Here is a 20,486-nt window from a genome sequence, read left to right as displayed (position 1 = left end):
CTAAGTATCTCCTAAATTAGGTTATAAAGCAAGTGCTTGCCTTGATTCAAACTATTTTACACTGTAGATCAGCCCTGAATTGACTTTTTTCCAGAGCCATTTCCATTATTACTTTAAAATATTCTACATGTGTGATTTGTATTTTAAAGATAATTATTAAGTATAAATATGGTTCGGACTTATTATCTGATACACCTGAGGTTCATCAGGCATTTTTCCCTTAGTATTTTCTCATATGCTGAAGGACAAGTGTATAGGACTGCAGTAAAAGAGAGTGAAAGTATTTCACCAATGAGATGACACTTTCAATTAGAATATTTTATACTTTCTTCAGCATGTGACAGTTTTATACACTTGCTCATGTCCTGATTAATTAAAGTTTTTATTGAGTTGCTGTATTTTGAATTCACTACTTTGACTAGAAGCATTTTCATCAGTGAGTGCACAAACCATAACACAAAACAAACAGTCACAATAAATAAGCCTGGCCCAGATGAAGATATTTGTAATACAAGCAAGTAGATCATTTTAAAGGTTGTGGGCAAAATTTCCAGACTATTAGATGTTGGTTGTTGAAATCTTTTCTTCCTCCAGGAATATAAATTGTATTACAACAATAAGTTACACGTGTGCAGGGAGGGAACAAAAGCAGCACATGTTTTCAGATATATCACTTGTGCTGTTGTTGTTTAAAATGTGCATTAATTTTCTACCAACTCCCTTATAGCAGTGCTAACTCCGGAAAGACTACCAAAGAAATAAAACATTCTTGTGTCGTAAAATTATGTTAAAAATTTAATTTAAAGATGTATCTTTTATCATTTGTCTTTGAATATTATTACTTCTTAGTTCTGTGAGAAAACTACAGGTTAGTAAGTATAAATCTAGTTTTCCTCCTTGTTGTTTGTGTTTATATTTGACCTGCCAGTATGGAAATAAAGCTTTTAACTGCCTTTGGCATCCCCAAGGCAAACAAACAAACAAAGTTAAAATAAAGGAATTGGATGGTAATAATATTTTATATGCTGTTAGAAAATGCTATTCTAATGTGAAAATGGTTGTGATAATTCTTAAAATCCATTCAATCATAGAAGTTAAAGTCTTCTTTTGTTCTCCTTATTGCTTTAGTTGGCAGAACTCCCAACTGCTGTCAGAACTGTAAATTTCCCGGACACAGCAAATGCTAAGAATATGGTCTTCAATGCAAAGTTGTCTTTAAACAATTTAAACATGGCCTACACATCCTTTGCAATAAACATGAAATACAAAAGTAGTCTGCAAACCCCTGTTTTCTCCACTGTTGCGAGGTGAGAATGGAAGGAACTGATGTCCCACTTCTCCGTTGCTGAATCCTACAAGGAATTCCTATTAGCTGACAGTGGGCAGTGAACAAGGACAGGGAGAGAGCAGGGTAGGCCTAGGCTATGGCACTCAAAGATTGAATCCCAGTACTGCTAGAATCCTTCAGACAAATAAGCATCCTTTCTGATTCTGGGTCAAATTTTGATATTACCAGGAGAGGAGGGGGTTTCCAAAAAGGTTAAATTTAGCACTATGATTCTAAAGCCATAATTCATTGGCATTACTTCTCCCAGAAAAGCAGTGTCCCCATTGTCAATATTAATTTGTCATGATTTGACTGGCTAACTCTGTTAGAACTGAAGAGAAATCAATTATATATAAAATACAATGTAGTTTCTCTCAGAGTATTACCAGGGATGAGGTCTTTTCTACTTCCTCCACAAAATATTTATACCAAAGACGTTGGATAAAAACGAATGTCAATAATAGATGAAAACACAGGTGATCATAAAATAAATATATATTTTGAGGTGGTGGGCCCAGAGTCTATGACCGATTATATGAGTATCAAGCCACATACCTACTGTCCTCAGTTGAAAGTGCTTTCTCCTTCCTTCCTGTCAGATGCCTCCTGATGTCCTTCCTGCTCCTGGAGGCATGAAGGTATTGTGGCTCAGAACATAAAGGCTTTGCCTTTATGTAGCCCAGGGGAAATCTGGTACAATTCTGTGACCATTAGGGTAATTAAACATTTGTACATGTTAGTGAAATTATAATGTATTTGTTTTGCGATATTCAGCAATAATTCAAAAATGCTTTTTTATCTGTCCCCTGGATCCATCTATTCTCAACATCTCAGGACTGTGAAACTATTAATATTCTCAGCTCTCTTGTGTGTCTCAAATCTCTCTCTCTTTCTCTCTCTCACTTGTGCATGCACACGCATGTGGGCGCACACACACACACATACACATTTCATTCTCATCATTAGTTAAAACATTTTTATGTAGGTCCTATCCTAAAAGTTATTTAGAAAGAACCTTTCTGAATTCCCTGTTCCCTCCCAGATACCCTATAATACTCTAATTTATTTTTTCTCACTGGAACATTTTGTTCCTTCCTCCTCTAAAAGTTTCTCCATTTTGAGCTTCTGTTGTTTTCAGGAGCAACTTATATCAGTTCTTCAGGACTCCATAATCCCTCATAATTCCATGTGTTGTAATTAGTAATTAATTTTAGGGGATTTACTAATTTTTGCCCTCCCATCTCACTAGGAACCACCTATTCTAGATTCCTTAACCTGTCTTCCTTCCAAGGTGGTTGGTCCCCTCAGATCTGTTGTCACTTTCCTTTAACTACTCAAGCCCCTATTCAGTCTTGGTGGTCATGTAAAAGTTCTGAGGATCTAAACAGGTGGGCATCTCATTAATACTTAGAGCACAGTACACTTTGCTCCTATGAGCTTAAGGTATGTTAGAAAAAAATACCAATTCTCTGATGATCTGCTTAGCTTCCAGATTCCTGACTGCAATCATTACTGTTCTGCCAGCCCACATGCGTAGCTCATCTCCAGGTCTTCTAGGGCCAGGAAATCCAACAACCTTCCTGGATCCCCCGTGTTAAAAAGGGGATAATTTTTCCCAGAATGGAAAATTTGATTTATGAGAACTATGAAAACCCAGTCACTTCGTGATGCCTTCTGCTGTAGCCGTTCAATCTCTGGCCCAACTCAAGTTGAAACAAGGGTCAGAGATTGCACCTCAGCATTCTGTGATACATACACTCAGTGGGTTCTATCAGCTAGTCTGTTCAGCCGAGTGCCTCAATTATCCAATTTGATTGCCTGTTTTGCCAGGGTAGGACATTCAAGTGGCCATCTTTCCAGATTCCTGCCCCCCATTTTCAACCTTACTGGGAACACTTATGTTTTTAAGGCAAAACCTGAGAAAACACTTCCTCTTGGAAGCTTTCACTGGCTTCCCAAGTGTAAGTCACCCATTTTCTCATGTATTGGAAAGGCACTCTTGTCTTCTCTCAGTATGGAAACTGTTTCACTAGGTGCAAATACCTGTTTACTTGGCCCAAGTCCACACATACACTTTAGGTTTATCAAGGCCAGCAAATGAGTTTTTATTATCAAGAGTTATCACCAGGAAAAAAAAAAAGATTTATTACCAGGGATTGCACAGAGTAGCACCAGTTAACATCTGTTGAATAGTTTTATTGAATTGAATTGATTTGAATATAATATTAAATGAGACCCACCATGTTCAGGTATTGTGCTGGATGCCCTTAATGCTTTAGCCTCTCACCTGACTCCAGGAGGGAAATTGAACCATTGGTTTCTGAAGTTCTCTCCCGTCTTGAAGTACATACAGTATCATTCCCTTCAGATGCCTAGTTTTGTCATATCTTCGTACAACCACCTGTGTGTTTTTTGCATTTTTTGTATGTTATGCTTCTCCTGTGGTATCTTTCATATTTCTTCTTCAAGTAAACTGACTTTTTACCACAAATAAAATAATTTAAAGCAGAAACTTTGTATCATCCTATACAGGAGAACAGTTACTGCAATTCAAACAGAAAAAAATGTAAAAAATACATTGAGGACAAAGATAGCTATATCATCAGTCTGCTCACCTTTGCCTATGTACAAATATTAAATCAGATGTTTAGGTAAACGGAACCATGAAGACTAATAAAAGTATACTTATATCGTTGCCACATGAAATACACCTAATTGATTTTAAGGAAATCGTTTTGACACCAGAAAAAAATTGGCCTTCTGAATATTACTTTTTGAACAAAAATTTTGCTAAGATAGTAATTGTATCTTCTTTTGTTGTCATATATAACCTTTTGCCTCCTTTTTTGTAATAGGAACAACTGCACTTTACTTATTCCTTCTTATGCACCCTTCCATCATCAGCAATCTTCCCAGCCCCAAAACATTTGAAGAAGTTCAATTCTTTAATGGCAACAACTACCACAAGGGAATTGATTGGTAAGGAAAATAACAAAAAATAAAGTCCATTATTAACAAATGCTCAATCACAGCAGAGCAATTATAGATGTATGCATGGCATCTACATAATTACAGCATAAATTTGTTATGCTCAATTCTACCATAGTGAATTAGAAATTAATTTATAACAACGATATGTTTAATCAGTGTTGCCTATAATTTGATTTGGACAGTGCAATAATGATAATATTTTTCTGGTAAATTAATATGATTGCATAAAGAACGTTATGGGATATTTTGTCAGAATTATTCATAAGGATATTTAAAATTCTGCTTAAGCATATTATTATTTTACTGTGCCTAGAATTTTTTTAACTAAATACATAATCTGTCTTCACAAATGACGCTTAAGGAAACAAATAAATAAGTTGTTTTATTTTCTACTCTGTGACATGTATCTTTATTAACCACATAGACTGTAGAATGTTGTATAATAATATAAGCTGATATTTGTCATGCAAATAATAACAGCGCATTTCCAAAACCATATTAATGCTAGTCACACACATGCATAAAAGGAATATTACTTTGCATTTAATAAGTTATGAAAAATTTTAAAATCACAATATTTTCCCTAAACTGAAATAGAATAAACCTGATATTACAACTGATCTTTACTTTGGAGCTTTATCCTAGCTTTTTTGCAATTTCTAAGAAAACATGTCTCTGATTCCAATTTCCAGTTATATGAGACAAATCTCCCCCAAGGAAAATTCCCTTATATGCATACCTCTGCATTGTGTAACTTTATGTCAACACTGCACATAAACCTGTCCTCAACAAGAGGCTTCTTCTGTTTAGACCCTGCTAGGGTTAGAGTGGGGGAAGGGCAAAGGCAGGGAGCCCAGCTGCACCTAGGATATCACTGTTCTACCTTACTCTTAAAAGACTAAATGAATTTTGGAAGTGCATGCAAGTTACTAAAAGCATAACAGCAATTTTCACTTATCTGTGAGCTCAAATGTAACACAAATTGTTAAGCAGGAATATAGATGAGACTTTTCACCACTTCACATTTGGGAAACATAATAACAAATGTCAAAGAGGAAAATAAGTGTCTTATATGAATTCTTAATTGCTCTCATTATTTATTTCTAAAACATTTGAGGGTTAGAGAAGTGATGAGCTGTAAGGAGGATTACACACATAATTAAAGCCTTGCACTGAGTTAACCTCTGAACATATTGATTCCATAATCTACACACAGAGGAATGTTCCAACAGCATATGGAAGAGTGAACCTACTGAGGCACCACAGGATCAACTGGCAAGAAATATCCTCTTAATTACTCTAGATAGACTATAATGTGTTCTCACTGCTACACATACTACAAATTATGCAAAAGTTAAAAAGGAGGAGAGCAGCTATGCCTTAATCTGTTTAGGATTTTATAGCTATTCTGACTTACACGTCTTCCATTCTTGTGTACTTTCATCTCAAATTAAAAATTTTGTAGTCAAGTTTGCAAACATGTATTTACTATTTTAAAATATTTACTAGGCAATATTGTGTAATTTTCTGTGTGCCAAAGGTAAACTTAATTTTTCTGAATTTGGCTTTTGATAACACAGAGTATAAACCCAAATCTAAAGGATTTCCCTCTGTTCTTAACAACCTACCTATTTCCGGGTGCATGGGTGGCTCAGTCAGTTAAGTGTGGGATTCTTAATATTTGGCTTAGGGCTCAGGTCATGATCTCCCAGTAGTGACATGGGGCCCTGTGCTGAGCGTGGAACCTGCTTGGGATTCTCTCTCTCCCTCTTTGTCTGCCTCTCTCAAAATAAGTCAATAAACTAAAAAGTCTACCTATTTCATCTCATTCCTTCCCCTAATAGCTCATTAGGGCAATAACATTTTGAGTTGTTTTTCACATTCAAAGTGTATACAATAGCACAATTTCAACTACTGTAACACTAATAATTAGAAATCAATATAAATGAATGTAAAAATGTTCAATTATTTAATATCCATAGCATGTTAGAGAAGAACTTAGAACTCAGATTAATTAATTATCTTTCTCTGCCTTCAGGTATATGGACTTTTTCCCTACTCCATCCAACATTACAAGTGACTTTCTATTTGAAAAGAGTGCTAATTACTTCCATTCAGAAGAAGCTCCCAAGAGAGCTGCATCTCTGGTCCCCAAAGCCAAGATCATCACCATTCTCATCGACCCCTCAGACAGGGCGTACTCTTGGTACCAGGTATGAAGCAGTAAAAAATACTGTTGTAAATATTTGGCCATAGCTTACATGTAAGCAATGATGAACACCAAAATGAAGTCTAGATGCCCAGATGTATGAAATGGTCAAATGTTATAGAACTAAACAAGCAAACAAACAAACAAACAAACAAAAAACAGAAATAATGAAAAAGAAAAAAAAGAAAAAGAAAAGAAATTATAAGAAATAAAAGCTGAATATTTAATTCATGTCAAGTCAAGCAAGGAATTTCAGGCATAAAATAGTAGAAGACATACATCAGAAAATTAATAGATTTAAATAACATAAACATGTAAAATATTAGTCTATCACAACTAACAAAATTAAAAGTACACATCTAAGTAGAGCAACTTTAATAATACATGGTAAATGGTTTAGTGCCCTTAATTTGTAAAAAAAAAAAAAAGTTTCTGTAAATTGGTAAAAATAAAAAAGCATAATATCTCAGTAGAAAAGTGAACAAATAAACAGAATGCATAGACATTTCACATACACAAATACACTCAAAAGCAACTGCTCAACTATTCATATGAAAATGATCAACTCAATTAGGGATCAACAAAATATAAATTAAAATAATACTCTTTGAATATCATCTCAACAAAAATGTAATGTTTGTTCGCTCTCCTGGCAAGGGTGTGATGGTAAAGATATTCAAACATTGAGATAGAAGGGTATAGATGGAGGTCTTTTCTAAAAACGAATTTGGCAATAATTATCAAAATAGCTTTATAAAGGTCCTTTTGTGTTATGGATCCTCTTCTAGAATGAATCATAAAGAAAAGTTCAAAGGGATGTACAGACACTTATCCCTTTATATTTCACAGTACTACTCAAACAATAACAACAAAAAAAGGAAACAAAAATACCCAACAATATAGATTTGTGTCACACTGAAATGCAATATTCTGCAACTACATTTAATGATGGTTCTAAACAATCGAATATGAATTAAAACATTGTGTCCACTTTAAATTGTGGCTAGATATTAATCAAATAATCACAGAGATATATAATTAGAAGTTTTGAATGCTCTGTGTGGAAATTTGTATGGTGCTAGGAGAGTATTGGTTCAAGGGATAAGCTTTAGATTTAAAACTGAAGAATGATTCAGTATAAACTGAGTGGGGATAGAGGGGGAGCACAGTTAAAGAACTAAGGAAACTTCTGTGTGGCTAGAGAGGAAAACCTGTGGTGGAGACCTGTGGAAGATGAGTCTGAGACGTACACAGGGGCTGGAAATCAGGTGGGGAGACCATGTGACTGCTATTCTCCAAGTAACTGAAAGCCTTTGAGAAGTTAAGCTGGTGTGTGACCACCAGATTTCCTTTTAGAAAGCAGGCTATCTGCTATTTGAAGAATGGAGTGGAGTGGAACAGAAGACTATTCAGGGAAATGGGGTAGAGGCTGTTGCAATAGTCCTGCTGAGAAATGAGGTAGCACTGACAGAGAGTAAGTAGAAACTGAGTGAAGTATAAAGTATCAAGAGATGGTAGGGATTAAAATCAGTTTACCCTGGTGAGAAAACAGTGTCAGGGTGAATCAAATTTCTGATGTGGGCAACTGGATGCTGAGTATATATTCCCCAAACAATAGAAGCACTGAAGAAGGATACAGGACTGGTTGGAGGGGGGAGTGCTAATAATGTGGTACAAATGGTGATCATGAGGTATGGAATCACTGTTGTACTGAAAGGAACAGTAAAGCTAGTTAGCAGGCACTCTGGGGAGAGGTCTGAGCTGGAGACAGAAATTTGTGAATCAGAGGCCAAAAAAGCCACCAAAGTGGTGAAATTCTAAGGAAAGGGTTTAGAGAAGAAAAGTATAGAGAACGATCAGGCAGCCCGAGAGATAAGAGAATACAGCCAGAGGAACAGAAGAAAGAAATCCAGAAATGTGGTGACACTGATACAAGGGAGCAAGGACTACCAAATAGAGGAGGTGAGCAGGTGACAACAGTGTCAAACAGCTACTAAGAATTAGACAATTAGGCAAAACAAGGGCTGAATTATTTTCACTGAGTTGAAAGACATGGAGAGAAGTGGAGCCTTTAACAACCGAATGAAAAGAGCAAACCCAGATGGATTTGGTGAAGGAAAGTCTAAGTAGGAGGTAGAAACAGAAATGTGATTTCAAAGGGAAAAAAAAACAAGACACACGCTTGTTATAGAGAAGTTAAAGTGCGTTCAAGGGAACCGTCCTCTATGGCGGTAATGATGTGGATTACGTGGTGTTTCCAAAAAAGGAGAGATGTGTAAGGCCTGGGGGAGGAACCGGGAATCAGTCCTGTCAGGATCCTGAGGGGCCAGGAAGGGATGACTATAGGAACTAGCTTAGATGTGAGGGAAGGACTCCACGAGACCCTTCTGGCAGCTGCTGGAGTCTATGGGTCCCTTTTCACACATTTTTTTCAGTTTGTTTGTTTGTTTGTTTGTTTGTTTGTTTGTTTATATGAGGGAGAGAGAGAGAGGGAAAAAAACACAAGCGGGAGGAGGGGCAGAGAGAGAGAGAGAGAGAGAAACAGAGAGAGAGAATCCCAAGCAGGCTCCGTGCTGTCAGCACAGAGTCCAACACGGGGCTCGAAGTCACAAAAGGTGAGATCATGACCTGAGCCGAAATCAAGAGTTGGATGCTTAACTGAGTCACCCCTCAGAAATATGCTTTAAAAGCATATAACTATGTAGAATTACAGAGAAACAACTTTCTTGAAATATAATTGTCAAAGTAATTTTTAATTCCGTAACAAATATTTCTTAAACAATTAAATGGCAGGATCTAATGGTGAGACTAATGCTTCTGTAATGTTGAAGTAGGATGAGCATAAACAACATTTTGATGTATCTGAAACACCCGTAATGTGATCTAAAAATAACTTATTTTTATTGGTAGTAAAATCATAGGTAAATTAAGTGCAAAATTTCATTTAGAAGTTACTGAAAATAAAGAGGCTTTTTTTTCCCCCCAGACCCAGGTTCAGAAACTCTCTGAATTATATCAGTGGGCCTCTGGTTAAGAATCCTTCCATTTCTGGGGTGCCTGGGTGGCTCAGTTTGTTAAGCATCTGACTCTTGGTTTCAGCTCAGGCCATGATCTCATAGTTCGTTGTGAGTGTATGTTCAATGCATATATATATTAATGCCCAAATAAACAAGACTAAAAGGGAATGTTTAAAGAGCGCACAAGTAATTTTTTTGTTAATTCTTTATTCATTTACTTTTTATCCATTCTACATTTTTTATTCATTCTTTTTTTTTTTTTTTTGACTTTCTTCAATAGACATATATGGCCAAGTACAAATAATAATGGACAAGAAATCGTGACCCTGTACATTGGGATTGCTGGTGGTTGGGGATCCAAGCTGAACACCGGGATTGGGAGCAACATCCAGTTATTATGATTAGATCCCATGAGTCACTGTTTCCTTTAAGATATAAAAATGTTCCTTTCTCACTTTATGAAAATTCACATTGCAACACAAGATACACTTACTTTTTAAAAACATTGTGACAAAAAACATTAAAATATGAAGCCTTAATTAAAAATTTTGCAAGTAAGTCCTGGGGGCAAAATGTTGCACATTCTCCTAGCAGAATCCATGGAGCATTTTTATATGAATCTTTTTTTTACATGGATTAAACTATTTAAATAAAAGAGAATCTGTGCCTGCTTCTTCAAGTAAATGTTTTGAACATACACACTTGAAAGGAATTATATTTTATGATATTTTATTGCCATATTGCTAAGACTAGGGTCCCCAGACTGCCCCACATTTCAAAAGAATACAGCCTGTTACTGAGCTAGCCCTGTCTATTCAGTAAATACCGTAAATCCAAAGCTCAGCAGGTGTAATTCAGAAACTCCTACAAATGTCACCTGCCACTGTAATTTCTACCCCACATCTTTATAATGGGCCTCACAGAGAAGCTATAGTTGATTTTTTTCCAGAAAATATGCTCCTTTGTGACTTCGGGTCATATTTCTATGCTAATCTTCTTAGTTGCAGGAATATAAAGAAAAGTTGGTGTTAAATTTTTATAAATCAATATAGGCAGATTAAGTACAGTTCCATATTATCACTGTTTAAAATAGAAATTTTAGCATTAACATATTTTTATGTTTCTTTATAGTATGTGGTTTCTATACATTATATCAATTCTATGTATTATGTAGTCTCAATGTACTCAGCATAATGCATATACATATAAGAATGTCAATAAATATACAAAAATGAGAGGACTTCAAAAGTTTTATTTGTTCCACCAATCTACCACTCACTGTTTAACCACTTCTTAATCATCTTTACTTTTTTAATGATTTTTCTTTCTAACTCACATAGATTACTTGCTGGTACACAAATGTATCAAGTCCTAATACACTCCCATCCTCATCCTGCAGTTAATTTTCTTTATGTTAAACTTTTAGATGTCTTGCAAAATCAATTCATCCGTTCCCACAATTCATCCACTTTCACTCAAGGAAAAAAGTTCTCTTACTTTCTATGTTTATTTTTTCTACTTATAAAAATCTCTCTTATTACATTTTAGCTTAAAATTTTCAACCATTAAAAAAGAAACCCTTCATCTTTCATTCAGAACTAATCACTTATAGGTCTGGTTACCGCAGCAAATAGTTTATACCTCTAGTCAAATATATGACTTTATTACACTCTGTTAATCTATTGTCTCCCATATAAAATTTTTATTTCTTTGAAGATAGGACATTTTGCTTATATCCTTTTATCTCCAGAATCGATTGCAGTTCTTTGTTCTGGTAAGGAGCTTGTGAGTGCTTATGAAATTGTATTGACTGCTAAGTTCCTCTCTCTTTATATTGGGCTCTTGAGCTTGACTAATGATGGCTTGATAGGAAAGACGAGGAGGATTTGGTACTGAAAAGTAGTAGCGGAGGGGTACTTGGAAATTAGCAGGGTTGGACGGAAACCATTGGGAGAGCAAAAGGAAAGGATTTGGGGCAATGTCAACTTCCTTGTGACACTTAAACAAGCATTAGGAATAGACATCTGCTTTCTCTGTACTCATAGCATCTGCTACACAGCGGTCTTGGGGAAAGTGTCAGAACCTGCAGAACTAGCTGTAATAAAACAATGAGCAAAGTAAAGTGTGAGTCTACTCCTGCCAATCTAAATCTCTTTCATTGGACTTGATTTGTCTAGTCCCTGACATCTGTTCACTTTAATCAGACCCATCAAGAAAATCCTGTATTCTGTCTCTTGCCTTGAACCTAAACATTTTAGACATGAAGACAACCACAGACGTATGTATATACGCCAAAGCCCGAGTTTTAATATATGCATTCTTCCCCCTATTTTTTCATTCTAAAATTAATTTATCATTTTTCATTACTTTTTGGAAATAAAAGACACACATATACATACATCAAACACACACATGCACACATACCCGTGCAGGCATTAAAAAAATCAATTTTACAATTGACTTTCTTGTTAAAGCACCAACGATCTCATGAAGATCCAGCTGCCCTGAGGTTTAATTTCTATGAAGTTATTACCACTGGACACTGGGCCTCACCGGACCTGAAAGCTTTGCAAAGGAGATGCCTCGTACCTGGATGGTATGCAGTCCACATCGAAAGATGGCTAACTTACTTTGCTACTTCTCAGGTAAAGTCCTAAAATTAATTTCTTCTGTTTATTATATCTTGGTTGTATTGCACTTGACAAACAAGGTAAGAAATAACATTGCCACAGATAGCAATTTATAATGAGACAATCATACCTACAGAAGATATGTGGATTTTTACATTTTTAAAAATGTTTATTTATTTTGTGAGAGAGAGAGAGAGCAAGAGTAAGCAGAGGAAGGAGAGAGAGAGAGGGAGAGAGAGAATCCCAAGCAGGTTCTGTGTTGTCAGTACAGAGCCTGACACAGGGCTCAATCTCACAAACTGTGAGATCATGAACTGAGTCAAAATCAAGAGCTGGATACTTAACCGACTGAGCCACCCAAGTGACCCAATTTTTGCATTGTTTAATGTCAATAATAGTTTTAAAATGTTAAGTGGCTGTGAAACATATTCTTGGGATCTTCTTTTGGATAGTAGCTGGTCTCAAAGTGCTAAGTCATCATACGGAAGACATCACATGTTTCATAGGCAATAACTCAGCTACTAATAGAACAGCCTGTTAGACAATACCTTTATGGAATAGCATGTGCAGATACTCTGACATCTGTCCTGTAGGACTTTTATAAGGAAAGAAAGTCCTGCTTTAGACTGTCAAAATGGAAAATGCTGTAACAGCTCCAGGAATGTGGGATAGAACATGAGGTAAGGATTTGAAGAAAGCATATTGCTTATATTCTTTACTCCAGATCAGGTCACAACTGAAACCTCAGTTCTCTGTCATTGTTTATAAGGAGAATAGATGAGTAATTTTCATCTGTATGCCATTTCTAAGGCTTTCACTCCAAGGTTAGCTCATGGGATTCTGTAGGCTGGATAATTATCTGATTACATGACAGATGGAAAATCGAGTTTCTACTGAGCTACTAAATCAAGAGAGTCTATGTTTATTTCTGATTAACAATCAAGTTAGTTAAGGGTTATAAATGATGCCTATGGCAAACTTTAGTTGTTGTTTATTTGGAAGGACACAAGAATAGTAAATATTAAAATGTGTTCTAAGTGATGCATATTTTCTTCCTATTCACACTGACCTAATTGATTAATGTCATACCAGGTCAAGTGGGGCAGCTCAGTCTATTTAATTTAGTTTTGTTCTTCACAAAGTGACTATTTTTTACTTTATAGTTGCTAATTATTGATGGACAGCAGCTGAGATCTGACCCAGCTACTGTGATGGATGAAGTCCAGAAGTTTCTGGGAGTTACACCTCATTATAATTATTCTGAAGCACTAACGTGAGTCTATTCTCATGCTTGATTTCATTTCCATTATTTGCCATCATAAATTATACTGGTAGGTGTGTATATAGCATCATTAATACTAGCTATGAATTTATACATCATTATGCTACTCAAAAGCAGTCAAAGGAGTATCCTCATTATTCACGTAGTGTCTTCCTTTTGAATACCACAAATATTGTATTTTACAAAGTGCTAACCTTTAGGTATTTTATAATTCCCCTCTTTGTGAGCTTTTTCCCAATGTATGTTTGGTTAAGTACATTTTTAGATGCCTACTCTGTGCAGAACTTGTCCCAGAAACTGAGGTTAAAAAAGCGAAAAAAATATAGTCTCTTCCCCCAAGTAATTCACAGGTTAGAAATGAAATGCTGATGGCCATTGTTAACTCTGTGAAAATGAGAAGTATTTCGGGCAGAATTGGGAAAAGGATAAATTCGTGTTTTACTTTGCATTTATTAAATTGTGTATAACCAAATATAATCACATCTATTCTTCCTGTTATCTACTGTTGCATGACAGACCATCCCAAAACCCACCAGCATATTACCACAGCCATTTTATTATGCTCATAGATTCTATTGGCTGGGAATTCAGACAGGACACAGCCAGAACAGCTTATCTCTGCTCATAATACCTGGGGACACATTTGGGAATGTGACTATTTGGGTATGAATCAAATGGCTAGGGACTCGAATCTTTGGAGGCTTCACTTTTTTAGTCCTATTTCTGGCTCTTGGACTGGGAAGGCTCAAAGGCTGAGCTCAATGGGATGAGACCTCTTTGTGTGGCATTGCTGCAGTGTAGTGGCTGTGTTCTGAGAGGGAGTGATTTGTCAAGGGAGTGTGATCCAACACAGCCATGGCCTTCTCTGACCTAGCCTCGCAAGTCGCAGAGCATCATTTATACTTCATTTTATTGATCACAACCAAGACACTAAAGCCGGTACAAATCCAAAGAAAGGGAAATGGGCCTCTCCCCCAATGCAGAGGGGCAAGGGCATTCTACAGAAAAGAATATGGGAGGGGAGATATTGTTGGTGTCATCTTAGAAAAATAAAACCATATACTTGGGTAATTAAAAATGGCGGGGGGGGGGAGGTAAAGAAGCAAAATAACAAACAAAACCTCCAAGAAGCCAAACAATATTTTAAAAGGGCATGTACTTGACTACCTCACAAGGCCTGATACAAAGCCTATTAAATTTTAGACAAAATTCTAACAAGCCTGATTATATAATTTCCCAGTTCACAGCAGATTAGAATCAGCAATTAGACAATTAGAGAGGGTAATGGAAGGACAGGAAAAGCAGTAATAAGATTGGGTTGTTGCTTATCCACTCAAACAAGTCTAATGAAGTTTTTACCTACACTTGGAAACAATAACAATACAAGGCATGCCCCTGTTGATTAAGTAGACAAAGCTTCCTATATTACGTTTTACATTAATAGTTATTGACATTAGCTGTCTTCCCATACCTCCCTGCAGTAGTTTAGGGAATGGTTCTGTCTTGTTTACTACAAATAGTTGCTTGTGGTTCAATAAACCTGTAAAATCATACTTTTTAAGAAGAGATTGCAAACAAGTATAGAATGTATGGCTTTTAATATGTCTCACATCACAAAAATTAATAACTATAGTGATGTTCACTGTAATAAAAGAAGTCATATGGCAACCAATTCATGTCCTCAGAGTTGTCTAACAGTTATTTGAAAAAGGCTTTGCATCTTCATTTCACAATTTCATGCCTACTAAAATAAAACTGTAAAATAATGAATTCATATAACTTAGAAAAAATAAATGTCCTTTGTTATAGTATATACCATCAATGCAATAAACGAAACCAGGACAGCAAAATAATATAGAGTCAAGGTTATGACAACCCTATCTAAAAGAATGACTTTCAATATGGCTCTTCTTGCTCAAGTTGTATTCAGTTCTGCCTCACAACAGCTGCTGTGGAGAACAGGAAGAGACTGTGTGCCCCATCCTGGGACCTCCACACACCTGAGAGCAAAGGAGATGCTCTCAGCGTGTGTATAAATATCTTGGCTTTGTTGCAAGAACTGTATTTTACCTTAATGCAGTTAAATATTCTCATCCTGAGGCAGAAATGCTGTTTAGGGGAACAGTTATGCCGACTTCCCCATCTCATTTTGCAGAGCATGCTGAATTGTTTTTCCTCTTGGGAAATTAATGAAAACTAGAGAAAGGACTGTGATAGGCAAGGAGCAGATTGAAAAGTCCAGGTTGGAAATGACTCTGTCTTCCTTTTATTCATTTAACCAGTGATGTATTTAATTTTAATTGATAACATGTACTAGGACAACCTGGACTGCAAGGATCAGGTCTCTAATAATAGGTTGGGCAGGGAACTGTGAAGAAAATTTCCCTCTCCCCCTAAATGAGTTCACATATGTGCAGAGGCAAATTGCAGGTGCACCGGTATTATAGGAATGGGCCCAGGGCAACAAAATATTCTGCAACTAATTAACTTTACATCCCAGTCAATTATGCTTCATCCTTCTAAAACATCTGCTGAGCAACAAAAATGCAAACCTTTTCGATGTTTTATGCATGCAGCAAGTCCCATAGCAATAAATTTAAAATTTCTCTTCTTATTTGTTTATTCTTCCATTTTTCCTATCTTGTTAGTCCTAAACAAAAGTTCTTATATATCTGAGTTTAAACAATTAGGCCACGCATCCTTTCTTTTGTAACTTTGTGCAGCCATGGGAACAAAACATTAGAATTTTTTTAAGAGTATAGGGACCTGAATTATCCCATAGGATCATTTGCCTTTAGCAAAAGAAATGAAAAGTTGTCTAATCTTTCACTTGCCACTTGAATAGCCTGTGCCTCATGTTGTCTGAAAAAAATATATAATAAATTATATTTTTACAATTTCAGTTTCCTCCCTAAAAAGTGTAAATATTTTGAACTTTAAAATCTACAGCACTTTTCCAAATTAGAAGTTTTAATTCATTTTTATATTCACAAAAGTATACTTACATTACATTTAGTCATTTTAATATATACCATTGAATGATTTCAAAGAAATTTGTTAATATATTTTGATAAAGAAATCATATTAATAAGTAAATAAATATTTTAAAGGTCCTGCGTATATGGGTTATAGTTTTGATGATTGGTCCTTGATCTTTTATGAATGAATAGGTAAAATATGGAACTTAAGTTAATAATTTCCACCTAAGATTGGATTAAATATTTATGGGTCTTTTTTCATTACAGTAGAAATATTAAAAAATATATAATAACATATAGTTTATATAATCTCAATTAGACTTTCAAACCAATTCAGTGAATATGTGTAGTACTGACTTAAATTAAGTTGAAACAATGGGCATACCAAAGTAAGTTATCTTTGTTTCTTTTTTTAATGTTTATTCATTTATTTTGGGACGGAGAGAGAGAGAGAGAGAGAGAGTATGCAAGTGGGGGAGGGGAGCAGAGAGAGAGGGAGAGAGAGAATTCCAAGCACTGTCAGCACAGAGCCTATGCAGGGCTATGTCTCACAAACTATGAGATCATGACCTGAGCCAAAATCAAGAGTTGGATGCTTAACAGACTGAGCCACCCAAGTGACCCCCAAAGTGCATTTTCTTTATACAATTGGTGAGGCTCTCTCACTCAAAATTATGTATATAAGTTATAATGATTATATTTTTACAATTACTTATATATTTGCACTTTTTTAGGTTTGATCCCCAAAAGGGCTTTTGGTGTCAGCTCCTGGAAGGAGGAAAAACCAAATGTCTTGGAAAGAGCAAAGGCCGAAAATATCCACCCATGGATCCAGAGGTAATACTTTCCTAATTTCTGAAATACTCTGGTGAAACTTGTGCATAAAACTGTTTCAAAATGAGTGACAATAAATTTGCTTCCTTTTTCTTCTCTTTCTTTGCTATCAATGTTTTATATATTTAGACTATAGATAGACTGACAAAGATTAATAATTGATAGATATCTGTAGAAATTGTTTACCATTAGGGTACAACTGAAAGATACTTAGTGAACAGTAACACTTTTCCAAATGTGTAAAGTACTTAAATGAATTGTTTACTAAACAAGTGATTTCAGATAAAATACATAAACATTATTATTATATATTAAATATATGTATGCAATGCCTATTCCATGCATGAGTTAAGAAATGGAAAGTAAAGGGTTCTGATTACCAAATATAACATGTGAGTGGGGAGGTTTCTCCACACCAGTCAACACTCAGACACCAGCTTGGTATTTTACAATTCAACTCATTTCTAACACTATCTACCCAGATATAGCATAAGATCCCACAGGTTAAGGGCTCAATTCTATAAGACTGTTTCTTCACCCTCCCAACTTCAGATCCCAGTTGCAAGCCCAGGTTGTCACCTGTGCTTCTGACCAACCAGCTATAGATTGAAAATTTCATTGGCTTCCTCCTTGCTACGATGACTCACAGAATTTGCGAGGGACTTGTTCACAAATTTGCTTTGTGACAACAAAGCAAATGCTTTTTGCTATATTTAATGTAGCAAAATTTGCTACAGGTCCTCACAGAACTCATAGAAACATTACTGACCAGGTCACGTGTTATTTATAAAGGAATATAACTCAGGAATAGCCCTCAGGAATAGATGGAAGGGATGCATAGATCAAGGGTATGAGGAAAGCCCTCCTCTATGAATGAGCCACTCTCCCCAAATCTCCATATGTTCTCCAAACCCAGTCCTTTTTGGGTTTTTATTGGAGGTTTCATTACATAGACACAATTGTTTAAATCATTAGCAAATGGTAATTGTTGATTCACCTCCAGGCCCTCTTTCCTAGGAGGTCAGCAGGGTGGGACTTAAAGTCCAACCTTCTAATCATATGGTTGATTCTCCTGGCAACCAGCCCTCATCCAGGTGGGGGTCTAGAAGCTACTTAGTTAACATAACAAAAGATACCTTTATCGTTCTTTCATTTAGGAAATTCCAAGGATTTTAGGAGCTTTGTGCCAGCAGAAGGGGTAAGGAACAAAGATATATTTTATAATATAAATCACAATATCAAAGAGAGGATACAGGATAAAATAGTTACGAACCCAGATTTATTATAGGAGGGTAAATTAATTGTTTTCATTGATTTATAATAAGATACATAAAACAACGACAAACTACAAAAGCAGGAAAAAATTTTTCTTAATAGATAGAAGTGATGGTATGAAGAGGTAGACTAGGGTTGGGAAGCCAGTTATCAATAGCTGAGCCAGATGTAATGAGTATCTGTCTCAAGACAAGGTAGGCAAAGGGAGGCTGGAAGTGATTCAGGTATTACTATGGAAATAGAAGTACCAGAATGTCCTTCTTAAACTATACCTGTGAAGTCTGTAATTTCAAAAGGGTTTCAGAAATCACTTCAATGCCAAGAAATCAGCGTAAGGTTCTCACTACTTCTATAAACATCTTATCCAGAATTTGAAGTGTTTACAATCTGGTTTAAGGGAAGAAATGTAATGAAATGCCTGATGGATGGTACAAGACAAAATGTAGTTGTCTTAAGTCCATTTCCACGGTATACACAAAAGTTGCCAAGGGAGTTTTATGAGGGAAAAGACTCATTTGTGTTAAAATATTGGAAAGGGCTTAAGAGAGATGGCGTAACTTTGACCAGATGGAAAATAATGTTTGGATCATTGCTTGCCTATAGTGACACAGAAGTGTTCATATCTACTATTTTATCAGAGACACAAAACAATGTTCTTTGGGTTATAATATGAAGTAAGTGACATAATGAGAGAAAGCCCAATTATAAATTTTCTGTTTCTCAGAAATAAAAGAAAGCATAAACTAAGAATACAGATATATTTGAGAATTCTTTTTTTTAACCATTCATCTAAAAAGGGCCAATCATTCCAGCTTGACTAAGAATTTAAGAATCACAATAAAGTTCATTATAATGATTTTTATGATGAGATATCATAATATTTTTGAAGTAAAAACTCCTGTTGTTTTGAAAGTATCAGTTTTTGTCCTGAATAAACATAGAAAATATTTTTAAAAGTTGCAAGTCATGGGGCACCTGGGTGGCTCAGTCGGTTAAGCGTCCGCCTTCAGCTCAGGTCACGATCTCGCGGTCCGTGAGTTCGAGCCCCGTGTCAGGCTCTGGGCTGATGGCTCAGAGCCTGGAGCCTGCTTCCGATTCTGTGTCTCCCTCTCTCTCTGCCCCTCCCCCGTTCATGCTCTGTCTCTCTCTGTCTCAAAAATAAATAAACATTAAAAAAAATTTTTTTAAACAGAAGTTACAAGTCATTTCTTTAATCATGAATTTCAGCATGTATGATTATGTTCACATTTCATGCTATGGCCAGTTTTACAGAAAATGATCAATTTTAAAGGAAACATATGTGTTTCTAGTTCACTTTTGTGGATTTGGTACCACAACAGCTCCCTACTTCATTCTTCTTTATAGTGTCATTACCTCTCATCAACTTTTCTCCTTGCATAGCAATACAATTAAGAATTGCCTTAATGGTATATAATCCAGAAAAGATATACCTGGACCGACTTCAATTTTATAGCTACAGTTCTGCCAAATCTTTTCAGAAGGTAATAATGAGTAGTATCTGAACAAAAATACAAAGAAATGCATCTTTGTAGACACCCATATGGTAAGAGACTTTCTTAAGAAATGTAGATTGCATCATTTTAATGAATAACTTCCTTCAAGTTGTTTGTGTTTTTGTTTTGTTTTTGCTTTTTGCTTTTCAGTCTAGAACTTTCCTCTCTAATTACTACCGAGATCATAACGTGGAACTGTCCAAACTGCTACATAGACTGGGGCAGCCTCTGCCATCCTGGCTGAGACAGGAGCTGCAGAAAGTGAGATAGCACTGGAGACAAGAACCAAGGCTGGAAGGATGCTTCCTTTTACTATTAAATAGAAAAACAAACCCCACAACTTTTGTCCCCTTAATGCACTTGTGACTGTCAACAGAAGACTGTGTGAATAAATTTCCTTCTATCTTTTTCATAAAATGAAATTGGTTA

At 35.8% G+C, this 20,486-nt stretch overlaps 1 protein-coding gene across 5 annotated transcripts in view; it reads left to right on the top strand.

The window, feature by feature from the left end:
* Positions 1–20,390, top strand: part of LOC132692166 (bifunctional heparan sulfate N-deacetylase/N-sulfotransferase 4) — a 411,890-nt gene extending 391,500 nt beyond the window's left edge. For 3 of the 5 annotated variants that reach the window (XM_060654309.3, XM_078445800.2, XM_078445801.2), the window contains 6 exons: positions 4,183–4,306; positions 6,357–6,531; positions 12,019–12,189; positions 13,338–13,447; positions 17,169–17,271; positions 20,208–20,390. In XM_060654309.3, the coding sequence (XP_060510292.2) occupies positions 4,183–4,306; positions 6,357–6,531; positions 12,019–12,189; positions 13,338–13,447; positions 17,169–17,271; positions 20,208–20,327 (803 nt within the window). In that variant the 3' untranslated portion in view covers positions 20,328–20,390. Of the gene's footprint in view, positions 1–4,182; positions 4,307–6,356; positions 6,532–9,824; positions 10,603–12,018; positions 12,190–13,337; positions 13,448–17,168; positions 17,272–18,425; positions 18,467–20,207 lie in introns of those variants that run through there. The other 2 variants (XM_081795565.1, XM_078445802.2) reach the window with 2 other exon arrangements.
* Positions 20,391–20,486: the final 96 nt, after the last annotated feature.

Source organism: Panthera onca, chromosome B1 (genome assembly GCF_046562875.1).
Source record: "Panthera onca isolate mPanOnc1 chromosome B1, mPanOnc1 haplotype 2, whole genome shotgun sequence".
NCBI lineage: Eukaryota > Metazoa > Chordata > Mammalia > Carnivora > Felidae > Panthera > Panthera onca.
The sequence above is the reverse complement of the archived record's forward strand: the minus strand, read 5'-3'. Positions and strand labels throughout refer to the sequence as shown.